Source organism: Phascolarctos cinereus, unplaced genomic scaffold (assembly GCF_003287225.1).
Source record: "Phascolarctos cinereus isolate Bilbo 61053 unplaced genomic scaffold, phaCin_HiC Scaffold_3;HRSCAF=262, whole genome shotgun sequence".
In the NCBI taxonomy this organism is placed as follows: Eukaryota; Metazoa; Chordata; class Mammalia; order Diprotodontia; family Phascolarctidae; genus Phascolarctos; species Phascolarctos cinereus.
Window position 1 is genome coordinate 171934692 of NW_027555736.1, and position 23018 is coordinate 171957709.

Below are 23018 nucleotides of genomic sequence, written 5' to 3' on the forward strand. Positions count from 1 at the left end.
TTCTTTCATTCCCTAATCAAGTGTCCCCTACTCTATCCTGTTTTAAATCTGCAGCTCACCATCTCTTGTAACATTCCCTAAGGATTGTGACCATCGAAGTAAAGAAAATGGTACCATTGAGAGAGATGAAATTAACCTAAGAAATAGACAAAAAACTGTAACTCACCTGGCTCTACTGATAGCTCTGTACCAGGTCCGAAATACATTGCTCGGGTGTGCCAGGAGCACTCTGCTGTACAGCCATGCACATAACTAGCCCACTGCTGACTTAGGCCCTGGGCAAAAACATCTGTGCCAGTTCCTCAGCTGGCCTGGAGCCTCAGTCAAGAAACCAGACAAGCTAGGGAACTACAAAGCCACCCTCACCAAGGCCAGGGGCTGGTTGTATGAATTCTCTTCTACCTTTGAAGCTATTGCCACTTTAAGTGCCAGAGGTTATTAGAGATGCTAAACATGGAGTTCACATTGACAGGATCACAAACGCAGGGCTGAGAAATGGGGCAAGATGAGGGTGACATTTTGCCCTGTACTGGCTCTCAAGATAGGAAATTTATCTGCCAGTTCGGTGGGATGGATACCAGAGAAGAGATAAAATAGCTAGAAGGCAGACCAAGAGAGACTTTTTTTAACGGTTGAAAAGCCAGGGATGGAGTGATTTAGAAATTTGTCCTATCTTTTATTCTGGTGAGTAGGACTCTCTTGGGTCATAGGAATGGCTTTTCCACTAGAAAGAAATTCTCTATCCTCCTTTTCCTTGCAAATCTTTTCTGTTCTAAATCGCTCAGACAGAGCTTTACCATAGATTTGAATCTGCTTTATGATTCACTGGGCCAACTGAGGTATTTTCCACTAACCTCCGAGCCTAGAAAGAAAATCAGGAAATTGGCTCTTTTGGGGGGTGCTTTCCATCCCTATGTGTCACGGATGCCTTGCAGAGAAAATTCCTCTTTCTAGAAAGCATTTTTAAAAAATAATTTTGTTTTATAATTCCATGGCATCTGGACTTGGATGCAAGTCTCATGAGGTTTCAGTGAATATGGGAAATTGAACTCCAAAGACTACTCAGGTCACACTTTGTTCCACCACTGAAAAATTGGTGTCTGGACGGGGAGGTTGGTGGTTAAATAAGGGGTTGATATGTTGTGCAAATCTCTCTGGGGTGAGAGATTTGATTAGAAGCACAGACTTCACACTCCTTCAGTTTCAAATTTGTCACCTCATACCCCATTCCTTCAGAAAGTATGTCTCCACTAGTGGAAAACCAAGTAGAGAAGATGGTGCCTTTGGGTAATGTGGATCAGCTCCATTGGGCAGGGCTTGAAGTCTTCATCATTTTCCTCTCTCCGACCCCTTGAAGGAATAGACTTAAATGTTTGATGGAAGTAATTCTCATTTCCAAGTGGAAATGAATTAAACAAAAAACCTCAAATGTTTACTTTTTTTCTCAGCTGCCATTTGCCAGCCCCAGATATTCACATAGCAATTAACTATAGCTCTTTTCTGTCTCTCTCTCCTTCCTCCTTTGCATTGCATTTCCTCCTGTTCCTTAAGAGTGGATTACCAGATTCAGCTAATAGAGGTAAAGGCAACGAAAGGACCCTCTGTTCTAGAAGTTTACTATTGACTGGGAAAGTAGAGACACTACTGGACACCAGTCTGAATGGCTGCCTCATCCTTCCCAGTCCACAGTGTCAGCTGAGAAATCCAGCAGTACAGAAGGTGACTAAGATGAACTTGCTGAGCTCAGGGGATAGGCTATGAAAACCCCTTTGGGACCTATTCGTGATGAAGAGAATCCCAGCCCCTTTGGCTCTGTTTTCTGGTTGCAAAATCCTGGGCCAGAAGTCCTATTTCAGGAATAAGTTTTTTTTTTAAACAATTGAAAAGGATTTGTCAGCCAACACCAGGCTCTGAGACAAACCTGCCAACTCCAGTGACACTTTCTTAAGATAAATCTAATGGGTTTATCTTCAGAGTTTAATCAACTCTCTTTGCAGAGAAGTAGGTATCCATCTAATGCTGTCAGTGTAAGCCTGGCCACAGAAACATGCCTCATTGTGAATCTTCATTTCCCTCTGGGATACGCCAGCTGTGGATCAGTGGGGAGACCCACTTCACTGGACTCTTCATGCTCCGAAAATGACTTAGCATTAAAGTACAATTACTTTGTGTGGACTGTTCACAGGTCCTCAGGCAATAGATGAACCAACAGTTAGGTTGCTATAACGGATAATCTCCTGCCAAAGATTGTCTAGCACAATGAACATCATCCCTTCCCTCTCCCCTAGGTCTCCAAACACTTCCCCTATGGTTCAGGAGCCTCCAGGAACCATCAGTGCTCATTAGCCTGCATAGTCAAATTGGGGTCTATTCTAAAGATAAGTTTAATAGCTGGGTGCCTGCTGGTAAACTGAGGCTGACTCCCCTAGGCTCATAGAGGTATCGGACTAGGCGAGAAGTGCTCTGAAGTATTGATTGTGGCAGATGCTACCGTTGTGTTGCTTTCTGAAATCTGGAAAGAGACTAATTAACATGAAAGGGCTCTACACAAGCGGGTGCTCTGGCTGCCCAGTTTTGTGTGGTCTTTGAGCCTGAAGCTGGGTGCTTTGGCATAACGGCAGCATTATGTAATGCTCAGAAAAGAGCACAAGCTGGATGTCTAGAAACTTGGGTTCTGGAACCAATGCTGCAACTAACATGCTGTTATGATTTTGGACAAGTCACTTACCCTTTTTGGATCTCAGTTTCTTTGTCTGTACAGTGAGGAGCTGGACTAGATTATTTCCAATTTTTTTTTTTACAGTTCTCACATTCTATAGTTATATGGATTGCAACTAAACACAGAGATTGTAACAAGACAGTAGCATGATGCTCTTCCTCTTACCTGAAAGAGCAAACATCCTCTCTGCTATCTATCTATCTATCTATCTATCTATCTATCTATCTATCTATCTATCTATCCTTTTCTCTTTCCTTTTTTCTTCCTTCTTCCTTCCTTCCTTCCTTCCTTCCTTCCTTCCTTCCTTCCTTCCTTCCTTCCTTCCTTCCTTCCTTCCTTCCTTCCTTCCTTCCTTCCTTCCTTCCTTCCTTCCTTCTTTGCTTCCCAATTCAGTTCTTGGCTCTTCTTTTCCTAAGCACAGAAGAAAGCCTTATCACTTCTGGCATTGCCTTTCCACTGGGTGTCAAATACGATGTCCCTAGCCAGAAGCCCTAACTCAGAAATGGATTTTATTTAAATGGATATAAAGGGCCTGTCTGCCAACACTGAACTCTGGAATAAGTCTGCCAAACACAATGACATTTCCTTAAAGTAAATCCAACAGGTCAATCTATGGAATTTAATCAACTCTCTCTGTAGGGATGGGCTTTTCTTTAAGAGTTTTTCATCTCCCCAAGGAATTTTAGCTTTTCAGAGCTGTGGGAAGCTCTCTCTTGTGGAGGGACAAGTGTCTCATCTCTAATATTAGGGTAATAGAAAAGTGTGATACTTACTTGGTTCCACAATAAGCTGAGTTGCTGTTCCAAAGATGAGCTGTGCAACATAGGCACTGTTGAAACGAAATGTACAAAAACACCCTTGCTGCATCTCTGTTCTCCCTCAATCTGGCTGCACAACTCAAAAAGAGGAGGTCAGGGGGCTTGACTAGAGACCCACAGATCTATGGGGTTTTCTGAGATCTAAGCACATGTGTTGGTATCACGTTTGAAGTCTGGTACCATCTGGGTGCTAAGATTTTTATAAAATCCCCTGGGTTTCTTGGTATCCCCTCTACACTGACATCTTTTACCACATCATGAAAGGAGGACTGTCCCTGGCTAACCTTTATTTTCCTCCTGGTCTCTGCCCTTAAACTCTCATTTGCTCTCATTGACTGTTAGAGGTGGAAGGGACATTTTACCTTATCTAAACCAATTTCTTTATTTTAAGAATGAGGAAAAAATCCTATAGAGATGAAGTGACTTTTCTAAGATCAGACAATAACATTTACTAGTGGAGAGTAGAATCTTTTTGACTCTGCTGGAGAATTTCCCAGTGGTCACTGCCTATTCGGATGGTGATTCAATCCATACTTCTTGTCTGTCTGACCATTGTTCTTTCTACAATACAGTACACCTCATTACAGGTACGTTCAAAATCCATTTATTTGCTGCCAACTGGGTAGGACCTCCAAAGTTTGTCAGAAAGGAAAAGAAAGAGAAGCAAAGAACATTCAGGATAAGATGGATAATCATGAGGGCAGTGTTGTAGGGAGAATCTTTCAGTCCCCCCCAAATTAACTTGAGAAACAAGCCTAGGAGAAACAAAGCCAACCTTTAGTCTCAGAAGGAACACTGAGTCACAGTCACTTACTTGGAATGCCCTCCAGTTGGGTTCCTTTCCCAAAGATCCATGGATTAGTTAAATATGAAATATTACCTGTGGTCCCAAGAAGAAAACTCTTCTTTTCTTATTAACATAACTCTGCTCTTGGCATCAACAACCAGGTAGATGGATTCTTAGCTCCCTAGCTCCAGGTTTTTAGTCCTGTTTTGACCTCTTCACACTCAGCCTTGAGGAAGGTCTTTTAAAGAATAAGCATTAGAAAATGGAAACCTATTTTATTTTCAAATATAATTTGAAAAGATTGTTATCCATATTTTCTAGCTTTCCTGTGCTAAAGGGAATAGGATATGTGTGGAAAGGTTAATGGAAATAATAATAATAATTATTATTATAATAATGATAACTATGTATATCAATCTAATTTTCTACTTCATTGATTTAGGGAGCTTCTGATGAGGTAATTGCCTTTATCAATGCAGATTGCCAAATGCTCTGTAGCTTACAGTCATAAACTTGTCTGGGAACTAAGTTATATCTAGTCAATAAACACTTATTAAGTAGCTACTATGTGTCATACAGGCAGCTAGATGGTGCAGGAGACAGAGCACTGGGCTTAGAGTCAGGGAGACTCATCTTCATGAGTTCAAAGCTGGCCTCAGATACTTACTAGTTACGTGACACAAGGCAAGTCACCTAATCCTCTTTGCCTCAGTTTCCTCATCTGTAAACTCAGCTGGAGAAGGAAATGACAAACCACTCCAGTATCTTTGCCAAGAAAACTCCAAAATGGGGTCACAGAGAGTTGGACACAACAAACAACTGAACAACAACAACAAATGTGTCAGACACTGTACTAAATACTAGGAATACAAAGAAAGGCAAATAACAGCCTATGCTCTCAAAGAGCTCACAGTCTCATTGGAAGACAACATGAAAACAACTATGCACAATAAAGATTATCTAGGTGGTCTATAGATCTACATCTACATATGTATCTATAGAACTATATATGAAATTGAAGATAATAAATGGAGCATTAGCGCAATGGCACTAGCATAGAGATAGGGAAAGGCTTTTTGTAGAAAGTTTGATTTTTAGCTGGGACTTGAAGGAAGCCAGGGAAGCCAGGAGATGGAGAAAAGGGGGGAGAGCATTCCAGGCATGGGAGACAGTCAATGAAAATGCCCAGAGTCAACTGTGGGAAGGCAAGTATCAACTGGGTTGTAGAGTATGTGGAGCAGAGTAAGAAGACTGGAAAGGCAGAAAGAGGCCAGGTTTTAAAAGGTTTTAAAAGGCAAAAAAGGATTTTATTTTTAATCCTGGGAGTGATAGGGAGACATTGGAGTTTTTTGAATGGCAGGGGTAGGGGTGACATGGTCAGACCTGTTCTTTAGGGGGATCAATTTGACAGCTGAGTGGAGAATGGACTGGAGTGGGGAGATCAACCAGGGCTATACAGTTAATATCTATAAGAGGTTAATGTCTGAGGCTGTCTCCATACTGCCTCTTTAACATAGAACACATTAAATTTTGTAAAAAGCCTTAGGCACATGGTCATTTTCGAGCCTTGTGAGAACCCTGAGGAGTAGGTCCTACAATCATTATTTGTTCCATTTTACAGATGGGGAAATTGAGGTTCTGAGAGGTTTGAGACATCCCTATAGTCACATAGCTATATCCCTATCTTTCTAATTCTAAATCCAGTATTTTCTCTATAATGCCATGTTGTCTCCTGAGTATGTTTAAAGGAATTGGGTTTAGTTAGGTCTGAAAGAGGAAGGTTAATGACAGCATCTAGGTGAATCTAGAGATTGTATTATGTAGAAGGGAGCTCTTACTATCAATACTCCTTCTTGTGGGAGTAAATTATAGTGCTTATTGACTTCATATGACTTAGTGCCCCAGACAAGTTTATGACTGTAAGCTGCAGAGCATTTGGCAATCTGCATTGATAAAGAGAATTTCCTCAGTAGAATTTCCCTATATCAGCGAAGTAGAAGATTAGAAAGATATACATAGTTATTGTTATTATAATATGTCAGATGGTGTCCACATGTTTAGCAAACAAGAGAGGATGTGGAAGAGAAGAGGACTTACTGGCCTTGGTGTCAGGAACCCTAGGTTTGAGTCCAAGATCTAATAATTATTAGCTATGTGACCCTGGGCAAGTCGCTTAATTTCTTTGAGCTTCAATTTCCTCACATGTGAGGAACTACCTCACAGGGCTATTGTGAAAAAAGCCCTACAAGGATATGAGCTATTATTTTTCTATTAATTTCTATTATTTTTCTATTTGTATATCCAGCACTTAGCACAGTGGCTTTGCACATAGTAAACAGTTAGTAATTGCTTCATTCATTTATTCATTCACATCTTCCAAAGGATAGGGTAAGAGGAAGGAGTCTTAATTTGCTGCAGAAGGGAGTTAACTAAAAGAACCTATGGAGTTGGAAAGAACTTTAGCAAGCTTCCCATCTTACAAATGAGAAAACAGACATGGAGATGAAATGTCCCTTGCCTACCACCCCACAGCTAGTTAGTGGCAGAATTGGAATTACAATCCAGGCCTCCTCCTTCCCCTTCTAGTGCCTTTTCCACTCTGAAGCACTGCCTTGTTATAGATATTTTAGCTTTTCTATATGATTTCTGCCAGCTGGGTTGAACTCCCAAAGTTTGACAGATAGGGAGAGGAAAAGAAGGGAGAATAATCAGGGCAAGATAGATGATCATGAGGGAGTATGGTAGAGGGGAATGAATTGGGAGAAATGTACTTAGGAGAAACAAAATCGACTTGCTCTCTAGGAAAGAAGAACAGAATGTCACCATCACTTACCCGGCACGACCTCCAGGTGTGTTCCTTTCCCAAAGATCAGTGCATTACACTGCCTGCAGTCCCAACACAAAAACCTCTCTTTTCTTGTCAGCATAGCTGTCTTGGCATCCACACCCAGGCAGCTGGGCTTGCTCCTTGTTATCCCCACCCCCACTTTTTGCTTTCAATCATATTTGAAAGAGTTGGGTTTGGTTAGGTTTGGAAGAGGGAAGCCTGGAAAGGAAGACTAACGACAGTGTTTAGGTGAATCCAAGGATTTTATCATATAGAGAAGGGCTCCCACTGCCAATACTGATGATGCCTACATGTTCAGCACACAAGAGCAGATGGGATATTGTGGAAAAGTACTGTTCTGGGAGTCAGAAAACCTGGGTTTGAGTCTTGCTCCATCACATTAGTTATGCGATTCTGGGCAGATCCCTTAACCTCTCTGAGCTTCAGTTTCCTCATCTATAAAATAGGGAAAATGATATTTATACTATCCACTTCACAGGTTATTGGGAGGAAAGCCCTACATAAATATGGGCTCTTATTATTATTTTCCAAAGGAGATTATTATTATTATTATTATCTTCCAAAAGAGGAAGTGGTCTTAAATTGCAGCAAGAAGGAATTTTGCTAGTTGAAAAAAAAAACCAGAATTGGAGAAAATCCTAGTGTACAACCTTCTAATTTTACATATGAGACATCATTTCCTTAAGGTCACATAGCTAATTAATGGCAAAATTAGGATTAATTCTCTCAGCCCAGGGATCTTTCCTTCATATATCACTGCTTACAGGTACATTTGAACATGCATATTCACTACCAGTTGGGTTGGACCTCCAAAGTTTGACAGACAGAGGGAAAAGAACAGAGAATAGTCAGAATAAGATAAGGTGAACATGTGAGTGTTGCAGATGGAAACTTTCAGCCTCTTAAAAGTAATTAAAGAAATGTACCAAGAAGAAACAAAGCCTATTTTCAGTCTTGGAAAGAACCTAGCCATAGTTACTTACTTGGCATGACCTCCAGATGGGTTCCTTTTCCAAAGATCAGTGTTGTATGTATAACACTACTTTTTCTCCCAGCATAAAACTCTTTTCTTATCAGCATAGCAGATCTAGCATCAACACTCAGGCGAAAAGGCTCTCTTGTTAAAGCCATCTATAGTCATATGAAAAAATGCTCTAAATCACTATTGATTAGAGAAATGCAAATCAAAACAACTCTGAGGTACCACATCACACCTATCAGATTGGCCACCATGACAAAAAAGAAAATGATAAATGTTGGAGAAGATGTGGGAAAATTGGAACACTGATGCATTGTTGGTGGAGTTGTGAAATGGTCCAACCATTTTGGAGAGCAATTTGGAACTATGCCCAAAGGGCTTATAAAAATGTGCATACCCTTTGACCCAGCAATAGCACTTCTAGGGCTGTATCCTAAAGAGATCATACAAATGGGAAAAGGACCCACATCTACAAAAATAGTCATAGCGGCTCTTTTCGTGGTGGCAAAGAGTTGGAAATTGAGAGGATGCCCATCAGTTGGGGAAAGGCTGGACAAGTTGTGGTATATGAATGTAATGGAATACTATTGTGCTATAAGAAATGATGAGCAAGCAGACTTCAGAAAAACCTGGAAAGACTTATATGGTCTGATGCTGAGTGAAGCAAGCAGAACCAGGGGAACATTGTACACAGTAACAGCCACATTGTGTGATGACTAATATTGATAGATTTAAACCTTCTCAGCAATACAAGCATCTAAGATATCTCCAAAGGCCTCATGATGGAAAATGCTATCCACAGCCAAAGAAAGAACTATGGAGTTTGAATGCAGATCAAAGCATACTATTTGCTATTTTTTTCTGTTGTGTTTTGTTTCCTCTTTCTGGTAGTTCCTTCTATTGGTTCTAATTCTTCCTTACAACATCACTAATGTGAAAATATGTTTAGAAGGAATATATATGTATAGCCTATATCAAATCGTGTGCTGTCTTGGGGAAGAAGGTAGGGAGGGAGGGGGAGAAAAATTAAAAACTCAAAAGCATATGAAAGTGATTGTTGATAAATCAAAATAAGTTATTTAAAAAACAAAAACAAAAACAAAAAAAACCAAACCAAACCCAAAAAAGGCTCTCTTCTCCTTAGCTCTCCATCCCCAACTTTTCAGTCCCGTCTGGCCTGACTTCTTAACTCCTCATTCTCAAAGGAGGCCTAGTTAGGAATAATCTGTGATTTGGTTATTTGACCAAAGTCCTGCAGCTAATTAGTGTAAGAATTTGAAATAGAATCCAGGTGTCTTGATTCTCAGCTTAGGGGCCCTCTATACCAATGCTGTCACATTCATCTAGAAATGAGGCCACTAAGGATCCCTGTGGGCTGCACATTGATTAAAAAACCCACATATGAACATTCTCTATGTTCTATTGTATTTTTATTTATTTTGTTGAATATTTCCCAATTACAGTTTAATCTGGTTCCTGCTGCACTCTGGAATGGTGGCTGCAATGTGGCCGGTGGCCCAGGTGTTTGACACCTCTGTTCTACATCACGCTGCTTCATTACAGCTGCATTATAGTGTCAATTTGTGAGTGAGAATCATGTAATCATAGATTTAGAGCTGGAACGGCCAGCTAGTTCAATCCTCTCATTTTAGAGATGAGGAGATTGAGGCTTAGTGAGTTTAAGTGACTGGCCCATAGTCACACAGTAGATACCAAAGTCAGGATTTGAACCCAGGGCTCCCTGACTCTAAGTCGAGAACATTTTGCATTATGTTCTACTGGCAGCTTGGTGGCTGAGTGGAGTGGACAAAATGCTGGATGCAGAGTCAGAGAAACCCAAGTCAAATCCTGCCCCAGACACTTACTGGGAGAGCTAGTGCTCTATGACCCTGGGCAAATCATTTAACCTTGCTGCCTCAGTTTCTCATCTGTAAAACAGGGATAATGGTAACTCATACCTCTCAGGGCTATTGTGAGGGTAAAGTAAGATGACATTTATAAAACACTTTGTAAAACTTAAATAGCTATATATGTGATGTGATGATGATGATGATGATGTTGGTGATGATGCCATGCTGTCTCTCACCTGCAACCTAATGGGTTGGTCAACCAAAGTTCAACATATGGAAGAGTGATGTGAATGGAGAATATTTAGGGGAGGAAGGGTGATTATGAGGGCCAGTTGTCAGTCTATAATCCATATTGGATAGAGCAGGAGATTCTGTCCTTGTCTGTCATATCTGACCCTTCATTTGTTTCTCTGCCATCCCTCTGCTAGGTTGGGGAAGGGAGGGTTTTTTTTTTATCCAGCTCATGAGTGGAAGAGGTAGGACTAGAAGCCATGCTTCCTCTAGTCATGAGGGGCTTTAGGCACTGAAATAGGTTGTTGAGTGAGACTGTGGAAGAATCCTTTCTGAAGGTCTTTAAGAATAAAGAACAGACACCTACCACTCTGGGATGGTTGAGCTGCCTTCCCTCCTGGGAAGGGGGTTGTTACCAGATGACCCCTGGGGGGTCTTTACCATTATGAAGAGGCTTTGAACAGTCAAGAAGCACAATCTCTGATTTCTGACTCCCTTCATTTTCTCATGGTTTTTTGTCATGCTCGCCATTTCAGTCTTTCATACTTTTTTCTGATTAAAGAGCTGGAGGTAGATAAAATTTTCCTCCTTTTCAATAGAGCCTGAATCCTGTGCTGTGCAATGCACTTGTTGGATAGAATTTAAAGCAGAGAAAAGAAAATTATTTTGACCAAAGTCCTTGAGATTGATGAAGAATATCAAATCTATTTTGCCCTATTATTCTCTCAACAATCACTTTATGAGTGCTTAGGATTATAGAAAAATAGATTTGTTTGTGGGAAGGACTTTCAGAAAATATCTATTCTCATTCTTGCTATAAGACCTTCTGTTCAGAGTTGGAAGGTGTCCTAGAGATCCATAGAATCTTAGAAAGGGACTTGGGAGATCATCTAGTCCAAACCTCTTATTTTACAGAAGAGGAAACTGAGGTCCAGAGAAGTTATGTGACTAGTTGGACATGACACAAATACTAAGTAGCCGAGTTGGAATTTGAACCCAAGTTCTCTGACTTCAGGTACAGCACTTTAATCTGTGTTACAGGGTTATTATGCAGTAATATAGGTAATATGATCATTATCTACATTTTATAAATGAGGAAGCTCAGGCTTATAGAGGTTAAGTCACTTACTTGCATTTCCATCACTAATAAGTAGAAGACCTAGGCCTAAAAATCAAGTACTTGGCTCTTTGGCCAGTGATCTTTCCATTGCATAATTAAGTGAGTCCAGGTGATGTGTGTGTGTGTGTGTGTGTACTAGTGGTACTCCAGAAATGGGACTATAACTCTCTTAAAGGGTCTCCTCACTGTGAGCACTTACTCATCACAGGAAATGGCTTGAGAAGAGTTTGATATGTAGAATTTTTTTTTTTTGTAATCCCATAAATGAGAACTTAGAAATTGCTTCAGAGGATAAATAAAAGGGTTGGGAGAGGAAGGGCCTCCAGAAGAGAAGACAAAGGAGCTAGGATTGTAGTATCATTGATGCAATTAATATTGTTTTATGAATGAATGCATTAATTAATTGGCTAATTAATGCATGAATATTGGGTTATCCAAAAGATTATATAGTTCTGGGAGACTGCCATCTTCACCAACTGGTAAACTATTTTCTATTAAAATAGAATATTAGCAAAGCTTGGTTGATTCAAAGTCCAATTTGTATGGTCCATTTTAAATGAATAAGAATTGACTCCAAATGATCCTGTTCTTAGGATCATAGAATCCCAGGGGTTGGAAGACCCTTCAGAAGGACATATAGAATCACAGAATTCTGAAATCATTTAGTACAATATCTTTATTTTATATATGTATAAACTGAGACCCAGATAAGTAAAGGGGCCTTCTCATGGTCAGGTCAAAGAGTTCTTTAATTATGGAGTATAGATTAGAACCAAGGTTGGTATCCTGATACCCTGGCCACTGTTCTTTCCACTACTCCATTTTGAATATGTTTTGTGGTAATTGATTGGCTGTTTAAGATATGGGACAAGGAAGGGTCAACAATAACAGTGGGAAAAGTACAGAACAAATAATTTAATGTATGGGATATCTATAGGATCACAGGATTATATGACTTTAGGAAAAATTATATTGAAATATGTTGTTTTTTCCCTTCCAAATTCATGGACTCTCTGACATCAATCCACAAATCTGTGGATCCCAAATTAAGAACCTGTGTTCTATATGGAGTCTTTGCTAATTCCCCCAGCTGCTACTGCCTTTTCACCTCCAAATTATGGGCAGGTAAGTGGCAAAGGGATAGAAATTCCTTCAGCAATTGCTGCTAACTAATTATTCAGCCTTTATCTGAAGATCTCCAATGACAGGGAACTTACTATCTGGACTTCCCCTTTTCCACCAAGGCAGCTCATTTCATATTTGGACAATTCTAATTTTTAGGAGGTTTTCTTTATGATTGCGTTCAAATTTTCCTTTCTATAACCTTTGTCCATTGGCCCTATGTCCACCCGTTAGGTATAACAGGTCATAGGATCATAGATCTAGATCTGGAAAGGACCTCAGAGGTTTTCTGATACATTTTACAGATGAAGAAACTGAGGACTAAGGAGGCTAAGGGACTTGCCCAAGTTCACAAATGTAATAATAATAATAATAATAACCAGAGGTGTAATTTGAACCTAGCTTTTCTCAGTGCTTCTAACAACTTTCCTGTATAACAACTCTTCAAGCAGGTGAAGACAGCTGCCATGTTTTCCCTAAGCTTTTCTTTTTCCCCAGGCCAAATATCCATAATTCCTTCAAGTTCCTTCACACTGATCGTCTTATTAAGCATAGTGCAGAATCCCTTTATTATCTTGGTTTCCCTTCTCTAGTCAATAATCAATCGATAAACATTTATTAAGCATCTACTCTGTGCCAGCACTGTGCTAAGTGCTGAGGATACACAAAGAGGCAAAAGATAGTTCCTGCCCTCAATGAGCTCACAATCTATTGGGGAAAAACAACATGTAAATATATAAAAAGCTATAAATACAGGATAAATAGTTGATAATTAACAGAAGAAATGCACCAGAACTAAGAGGGGTTGGGAAAGGCTTTCTTTAGAAAGTAGGATTTTAGTTGGTGCTTAAGGGAAGCCCTATCAATGGCATTAACAACAACAACGATAACATTTATATAATGTTCTAAGGTTTGTGAGGTATCTTACAAATATTATCTCATTTTATCCTCACAACAACATGGGAGGTAGGGGCCATTATTAACACCATTAGAATCCACACATCATGATTCTTATTTAGTTTTATGTTCTGCAATATCTATGATTTTCATCATATTTTATATGAATATATATATATATTAATATTTATTATTCTTTTTATCTATTTTATTTTTATCTATGATTATGAATCAGTGATTCTTTGAGCAGACAAGTAGCAGAGCTGAGTGAGGAGAGTATGGTTCCCAGTTCATGGAGCTCATGGCCAGCCTCTAAAACTAGAGATACTTTAGTTTCTGGTGCCTGATCAAATCTACCATAAAAATTGTGAGCTTATGCCAAATGGGGAAGGATTTTTCCCTCATTGTTTTTGAAACAGAAAGACTTTTTATTTAAATGTCTTTCAAATGACTTCACAAGATGACCTCTGAATTACCATGGGATGTTTAGCATTCTCTCATTTGCAACCATTAATTAAAGAATCTGCACTATCTCCTATTATTGGAGAGGGAGATAAACAAAATAAAATGACTGCTCTTGGGTAGAGTAGAGAAATTTTAAAGTCGAAAGTATTAGCTTCATTCTGCTTGGAACTTAGTCTCCCATTTGAAAATATAAAAGGTCAATTAAAGTTTTGACCATACTTTATCTAACACCTTAAAAAAGAAGAAATACCTATTTGTACTCCATTTTTTCTAGAGCAATCATTTTCCTCCAATGAATAATTAATTAGTTTGATTAGAAACAAACATGATATTGGGAAGTGGAACAGACATTCCTTGTGTGATATTCTAAAGGATGCAAGTCAACATTGGCCCTAATCTCTGATCTCCTCATCTTGGATGCTGATTCGGTTTTAGGCTGACCAGAGGAGTGGATCTGTCTCAGGATGGGTTCTGGGATTCATTCAGAGCTCTATAATCTCTAGCAGAAAGAGACTGGCCCCGAGTAATTCTGGTGTGAGGTATATTCGTGGACCAAAGATTTCAGAGGAAGAAGGGACTTTAGAGACCATCAATTCAAACTCCTGCTTTTTATAAATAAGGAAAATTAGGCTCAGAGAGATTATGACTTGTGAGGGTAATCTAAGTTCTAAGGTGGGATTTATACTCATCCTGACTACAAATCCAATGCTCTACACACTACACCTTGCCTTTTGTTTTGGGATTTGTCTGCTTTGGGAGGCAAGGTTCAGAAAGTATAGTACCCTTACTGGAGCGGGAGGTTCCAAAAACAAATCAAGCCTTCTTTGACCTTTTAGATTGCTTTCGAAACTGTTCTGGTCTTCCTAGAGCCCTATATACTGGCTGTGATCTTAGGTCAGTCCTCCTCATGTGGAGCTAGTGATCATCAGGTCCTTAATAGAATCAGAGTTTTATAGCTGGAAGGACTTTTGAAATCACTTAATTCAACACCTGCCTGAATAGGAATCTTTTTTCCCCCCAGCATGCCTGACATATAATTGTACAATTTTAATTTGAAAATTTTTAGTAGTGTGGAATTCTGTCTCCGAGAAATCCCCTTCCCTTCCCAACCCCTAAATTCTGTTCCCTACTTTCCATATTCATGTTACCCTCTGCCCTTTTAAATCCTCCAACATTTTCCCACCACACCTGAATGAAAGCTTTGGGAAAAGCCTCAGTGATAGAGGTGAGCAGAAAGAATGAGTACTTACGTGGCTCCACAGTCACTTGGGTTCCCCATCCAAATGTTAGTTTCTCTTCAGCATACACTATGGTGGGAGGGGCTGCAAAAACTCCAAAAATGTCTATTTTCCATCATTTATTGGACTTAGGCCCCAGCAAGCCTTCACTTCCATGCTCAGCAGAATGGTCCTTGTCACTTAATGTGTCCTAGTCATTTCTCCTGAGTTCCAGTGGCAGCACTGGCTTAAGAATTAAGTCAAGAGAAGGTTAACACTCCCTTTAACCTTTCTAAAATATTAATGTTTTGTTCTTCTAGCTCTGCATTCTCTGCTTCCCCCAGCCTGTCATGATTAGTCATTGCTGTCTAAGGAAACTTGAAGAGTCAGTAAGAACTCTAGAAAGAGGGACTTGCTTTTACCTAGCACCGAGATTCTAAAGCATTAGGAATGTTAGATTATTAAACTCCGTGAACAATCAGGCCAAGAAATGGAGGAAGTACACCCAGGTTTTGCTGATTGAGTCCAATTTTAGAACAAGCTGGCAGGACAAACATTTCTCTCCAAGCCCTCCTTTCCACGGTGAAAGCTGAGAGGATTTCTTTGGGGTTTTCCAGAAGCAGGTGTCTATTAGCTTCTATCCTGAGATGGAATGAATATTCAGCAGTTTTGTTCTATTTCCTTAAGAGCTGTAGGCATCTTTCCAAAGACACATATCCTTGTATTCTCTCAGGTGCAGCCACAAGAGAAGACACAGATACTCTCACGGATCCATCACCCAAGAAATGTGACAAAGAATCTTTGGATTTAGGAAGATAGTGCCTCAGTCTGGAAGAAAATCTTCAACATAACCCCATTGGAACAGAGTGGAGCATGGTAGACAGACAAGTAGGGCAATGCTGAATCCTTCTCTGTCCAGTTTCTCCTGAAGTTGCTTCCTCAGCACATGAAGTTGAGAGCAGGTCCACTGCTATGGCTGCTTCCTGGGACATTGTGATTAGGGTGAATATTTTCCATGCAAATGCAATTTCCCTTAAGTTGATTTTTTGTACGGGTCCCTATGGAGGATGTAACACTGTGGATATTCCCCCAATCACAGTGCTACAAAGCTTTACAAAAACCTGCCCCTAAATAGTGGTTTCTCAAACCAAGCTCTGGTGAGATCAAAGGGTTTTCAATGGCAGTTAGATTCAAGATGGATTTCTCCAGGTGTTACTGTCAAAGATAAATTTGATATTATGTTCATGTGGACTTGAACTAGTCAATCCCTCTTTCTTCCTGGCTAGGTGGATTATAGAAGTTTAAGGTTGGAAGTGACTCCAGAGATCATCAAGTCTCCCACTCCTTGCCTTCTGGAAGGTCTATCACTGAACCCTTCCAGACAGTCATCTGTATTGACCATTTTCTGTTATACTGTCAATTCTTCTTTTCCGCTGTCTGAATTAGACATGTTGTGACTTTTGGGGAGAAAATGTTTGTCAGTATAATTTTTCTCTGTCCTCAAATCTGTCACCAAAGACTTCTCTTGAGAAGTGTGCTCAAGGGAATGCAAAAGCTATATTAACTTTGGATAGCTAGATAAAGCTTACTATGAACCAGGTACCATGCAAAGCAAAATTTGGAAGAAAAATTTGTTGCAAAAAGTTTCTTATCATAGAACACATTCCAAAACCGAAACAAGATGACTTTCATATCATCCAAACTTTATATTTCCCGTGGTGCCTAACACACTGCTCTGTACACAGTAGGGTCTTTATAGATTTTTTTTTTTGAGTGGATGAATTGACTGTTCACACCATGACCTGTCAAGAGGTGATTGTACTTTTATGAAAAGAATCTTAGAATTTTAGAACTGGTAGGGATTTTAGAAGTGATCTTGATTCCCCATCCCCCTTCCTAATTAATACTTTACCGATGAGGAAATTAAGACTCACAGAGGAAGAAGGGGCTTACCCAAAGGTCATAAAAGAAGCTGATACGAAAAGCCATGTTTTTAGACACTGTCTATGGCTCTTGCCACTGCACTGAATAAATATCAGTTTTTTTCAGGAGCCCATTCTAATGTCCAACAGGCCTTATTTTGTGATCAGAAAGTGTTTCCCAATATCTCTTAAATTCTCTTTCTTGTTGTAGTCCAAGAGTGGCTTTTGAATATTTTGTCAGTTTCCTCATCGCTAAACAACTATTCTCCACGCCATTGTTCGCACATGCTATTCTTCATACTCCATCTCCCATCTTTGTGTCTTTACACACCCATGTCTGGAATGTTGTTGTTCACCCTTCATTTTCGGAGAGGACCGATGACATCTCAATGTTGTGGTTAGAGTACAGTGTGTTTGGCTGTGACTAATCAGTCCAATATGAGTTTGGAAGCCTCTACTAGAAGTTGGGCACGAGTAGTATGATGGAAGATTTGGGATGGAGATGGCTCTGAATTTGTGCAGCTCATGTTTTCTTTGTGCTGCTGCAATTTTGCTTTGCTCCTGGAGAACAGCTCCTTTGAAGTAAACACACCATGCTGGGAGGTCCTGTGTCTGTGTCTCTCACGTCTCACAATCAATACCAAAGTTCTTCAGAGAAACCTTGAGTGTGTCTTTGTGCTGCTTCTTCTGACTATCATGTGAGTGATTGGCTTGTGTGAGTTCTCCGTAAAATAGCCTTTTAGGTAAACATATGTTTGGTATTTGGGCTATGTGGCCAGCTCATTGGAGTTGCGCTCTTTGCAAGTCTACCTCTTAGAATCTCTGGTTCCCTTCAGAGGTAAGCACAGGTATCACCTCCTGTAAGAGGTCTTTCTTGATTCTTCTAGATGCTAGCACTTTGTCCCTTCTCCAACCACTTGTTTTTATTTTGTATATATATATTTTATATCCATGTGTACATATGTGTACATATTTTCACTCCTAATAGAATGTAAGCTTCCTGAGGGCAGAGACGATCTTGCTTTTATATTTATATCCCTAGCACTAAGCACAGTGCCAGGCTCATGGCTGGCAACACTAAATATTAATTGGTTTACTGGTTGATTGATTAGTTGAATATGTATGGGAAATACATGTTACTGGACATGGAACCAGAAGATTTAGATGTGAGTTGTGGCTTTGTCCGAGTCCTGTGACTTTGGGAAAACCATACAATTTCTCTGGACCTCAGTCTCCTCATCTGTATAATGTACTTAATAATTCTTGCTCTACTTATGCTGCAGGGTTGTTGTGAGGCAAATGCTTCATAAAACTTAAAGTGTTTAGTTTAAGAACAGCCGTTAAAATTGTGTCTTTCTATTGCTGCACAGACATTCAATTGGTGAGGCCCATGAGGCTGAGGCTGGGAGGCCTCATAGTACAGTGGAAAGAATGCAGGCTCTGAAGTCAGATGACCGGGATTTGAATCCTGCTTTTGCACTTACTGTATGTATGGCCTTGGGCAAATCACTTAACCCACTTGGGCCTCAGTTTCCTCATCTGTAAAATGAGGAGGTTGGACGAGCTAGTCTCTAAAGTCCTTTCTAGCTCTGCATCTGTGACTGGCCTACTCTTCCTTTAGCCAACCAAATACCACCTCCTCACACTAGAACGACAGTGCAATTTCCCACGATTGTAATTCACCCACTCCTTGTAGCATATCTGGGCTGCTCAATTATAGCTCTGATGATAATAATTAGATAATTATTAGATGTTAATTAATAGCAATAATAATAATTGCCATGTAGACATCTTACCCCCTAAACACTTTGCATTCTATTTGAACTCTGGAAATCAGGCAGGTGATTACTTCATTCTAAAGAAGACTTGCTGAGTACCTACTGTTTTTCCTTTATACTATTATCCTGCTGAAGAAGAGCTCCACAATCCTCTAATAAGACAGTCTAACACAAGAGTCCATGAGTAGATTTCAAGTGCATCTATGAACTTGGATGGGAAAAATTACATCTCTATTTTCACTAGCCTTTAACATGAATTTATAATTTCCTTCAACTATTTAATAAATATTACCCTGAGAAGGGGTCTTTACCAGATTGCCAATGGTGTCCATGACACAAAAAAGGTTAAGAACTTCTTGTCTCACTGCTGTATCAGAATAATAGCCAATCTTCAGGAAGGATTCATGCCTCTAATCCTAGGTTTACGTTTGTAAGGAGAGTAGCTCAAGAGAAATCCAGCTGAGTTGCCTAACTTGTTCAACTCCTTAATTTTTCCTTCCTATTAGATGTAGCTATAATATTAAAAAAAATTCAACAGAATCCTTTTCCCAAAGGGACTGTGGAGAGGCAACAAGAGATTTCTTTTGTTCCATCTCTTAGGTGTGTCTGGAAATTATGGTAGTGAATCACATGACTATGAGAGTGGGGCCCAGAGACAGCTGTTCAAGGAACACGGTGGACCTGTTCATGTGAATAGAAGAGTTTCTGTCAGGGCACATTTTCTGGATGCATTAGACTCCTGCCCTACTCTTCCCCCTTTTCAGTCTGTGTGATTTAGAACAATGAAATATATTCTGAGGGATTAGATGCCAGCACTGAGCTGTGCCCATAGTGATTCTTCTCAACACCAGCCCATCATCATTCCTGGGAGAACTGAACATTAGTTTTCAGGGAAGTTTTACTTGAAATATCTCCTGTAGCTTGGAAAATACTTTCTCTGTTACAAGACTTGACTTTGAACGTAATAGTAGCGATATGTTAGGTCTTGTCATATGCCTTAGATTGGAAGAAATGCTTTAAGAAAGAAGGGATAATTGGGTTTGGGGAAAATAAGGCTTTCTCTGCCATAGCATTGGGCCATTGCTGTTGATAAGAAACTGCAGAGGGAGGAAAAGCTGGCAGTTTCCCAACAAGATCTCATTAGGTCCTGATTACCAGGGTATGCGTCATGCGTGGTGATATACAGTGATACAAAATCTTTTATTATTTTTGTCCTCTCTTAACCTTCTGCTACTGTCTTATGTTTGATGTTAAAGCCCTTTGCAGCAACATGCCTTCCTGTCTACTTTTCCTTCTTACCCGTCATAGCCATTCTCACATAGTCTATGATCTAGGACACTGGGCAAAAAAGGATGCCTCTGTACTGGCTCTCCCTCTTGCCTGGAATGCTCTCCCTCCTTCCCTCCACCTCCTAACTTCTCTGGTTTCCTTCAGCTCAAATCCTGCCTTCTACAGAAGGCCTTACCTCATTTGTGCCACTGCTAGTCTATTTTCTCTGAAGTTACCTTCCATTTGCATTGTATGTATCTTGGATATACTTAATTATCATCTCCCTCATTAGAATTTGAGCTCCTTGAAAGCAGAGACTTGCTTTTTTTTTTTTTTGGTGAAGCAACTGGGGCTAAGTGGCTTGCATAGAGCCACACAGCTAGTGAGTGTTATGTGTCTGAGACTGGATTCGAAATGAGGTCCTCCTGACTTCAGGGCCGGCACTGTAACCACTGTGCCACCTAGCTGCCCTCCAACTTGCCTTTGTTGGTATCTACAGTGCTTAGTAGAGTGCTGGGCTCATAGTTATTACTTAATAAATGCTTGTTTACTGACTAGTTGATTGACTCTGCTGTCCCGAACACTTCAGAAAGTTCCTTACCCAGAGCATATTCTTGTGTTCAAGGAGGACTAGCACTGCTGCTGTGAGGACTTAATGAGCTCTTTTCAGGGATGCTCGTCCATCTTTGGTGTTCTCCTTAACTCTCACCTATGGATCCAAGAAGTTGTAGAATATGCAGCAGCCACACCTGTGGATCTAAGAAGTTGTAGAATACGCAGCATCCACACCCTGGCAAAACATCTGGGCAGAAAGATAAAACTAGATTGAGGGCAACTGATGGGCCATAAACCCATAGGTGAGTTAGTAGGGTGTCTGCTCCAAGCATGTGAAGACTTCCTCCAGTGGAATAGGTGGATGAGAACAATTTGTTCCAATGGTCATGAAAGCAGCTGAGGCAAGCTCTGTGGAGCCTGGTCGGTCATCAAAGATACTGAGGTCATCTGCTGTATCCCAGACAATTGCCAGTCATCCTGACTTTTGCTTTGCCACTGGACTTCATTGACTCTGGATGAGAGAGTGAAGTTGAAGACTTGTGCAACTCTGCCTCACTTAAATCCAATTCACATATGAGTCAAGACATCACCCTGTGATGTCATTGGTCCTGTTTGAAAATGAAGGACAAACAACAACCCAGAGCATATTCTTGTGACTAAATATTATAAAAATCAGAGCCATAGAAATGGGCTTTATGGAACAAAAGAATCTTAAACTTGGAAGAACATTATCTAGTCTATCCAATGCAGAAATTCCCTCTGCAGCATGCCAGAAAGATCATCATAAAACCTCTCTTTGGATATTTCGACTTATGAGGAACTCCTTACCTCATAAAGCAGCCCATGACATTTTTTGACAGCTCTATTATTAGATGGTAATCTCCATAATGATTGAGTCAACTTGCTACCACCAATGCTTAGTATAATTACATAGCAGGAACGTAATATATTTTGTTGAAATGAGATTAAATTTCTCCATGAAACTCTTACTCTGTTGTCTTGTGGTGTGTTGGAGCTCATCCTGGGATCTTATAGACCAGAAGAGAATGGGCTGTCACAAGAACCTGCAGGCAAATAATGTCCCATGACATTATTTGACAAGTAAAGCCTCATGACAGGAAGGTTTTTTTTGTGAAGAAATGCAGATTTGTGGACACAGAAACTCACCAGGAACTGTTCAATACTTTGGTTTGTGGAATAAATACCAGATTTAGTATAAGAAGACCTCTCTCTATCATTTACTAACTGTATGAACAGGGTGTCATATTGTCTTGGCATCTCCCTGAGCTTCAGTTTGCTTGTCTGTAAAATGAAGATATTCATACAATGGACTTCACAAGGTTGTTGTGAGTCAAGTGGTTTGAGAATTGTAAAGCACTATATAAATATGTATGATTTTCTTAAGACTCTAAGGGTTCTAAAACTTTTTTTTGGTTGGAGACACCTTGGAAGTCTGGTGAAGCCTATACATCCCTTCTCAGAAAAATGTTTTTAAATTTATGAAACAAAATATATGGGATTACAAAAGAAACTGATTATATTAAAATGAAGTTATCAAAATATTTTAAAAAGCTCGTGGACTCCCATCCTAAATTATAGAAATGTTGCTATCTAGACAGGAGGAAGGCATATCCATTAATCAAATCCTGGCACTTTTTTTTCTTAAAATTTTTTTATTGAGATATTAAAAAAAATTCCAACTAACAAGTGCTGATTTTTTTTCTCCTTCCTACAAGTGCTTATTACAGTGCCTGGCACATAGTAAACCCTTATAAATGCTTATTGATTGACTGGCTACCTCCTCCCAATGGGAAGAAAAAAAGAAAATCATAATCTTTGCAATAAATATACATAGTGAAGCAAAACAAATTCCCACAGTGATCATGTTAAAAATGTATGTCTACTTCTACATCTTGAGTCCATTATCTGTCTCCCAGGAGATGGGTGGCAAGCTTCATCACTGGCTCTCTGAAATCATGGTTAGTCATTGCATTTTTGAGATGTTTGGTTTTTACATTGTCTTCTTTTTCAAATATATCCCTTCCTTCTCCCCCTACCCAGAGAAACTTCCTTATAAGAAGGGGGGGGGAGAGAAAGACAGAGAGAGAGAAAGAGAGAGAGAGAGAGAGAGAGAGAGAGAGAGAGAGAGAGAGAGAGAGAGAGAGAGAGAGAGAGAAGCACTTCAGCAAAACTAATCAACCCAACAATTGAGTTTGACAGTACATGTAGTGTTCCATACTCACAGACCCCATATCTCCAAAGAAAGAGAAGCACATTGAAATCATGACTCTTTTGAAGATGAAGGCTTTGAATTATTTCTCAAATGACAAGTTCTTCATAAGTCCCAAACTGTTTGCTCTAAGTCTATCCATTGATCTCAGTTCTGCTCTCTGGGGCCAAGTAGAATAAATCTGCTTTTTCTTCTACATGATCATCCTTCA

At 39.8% G+C, this 23018-nt stretch overlaps 1 gene segment (V, D, J or C); it reads right to left on the reverse strand.

Moving 5' to 3' along the window:
• The window catches only part of LOC110206803 (T cell receptor delta constant-like), a 74366-nt gene that overhangs the window by 10460 nt on the left and 40888 nt on the right, over positions 1-23018 (reverse strand). Inside the window, 2 exon segments of the C gene segment in view lie at positions 8156-8196; positions 18649-18661. Of these exon segments, the coding sequence occupies positions 8156-8196; positions 18649-18661 (54 nt within the window).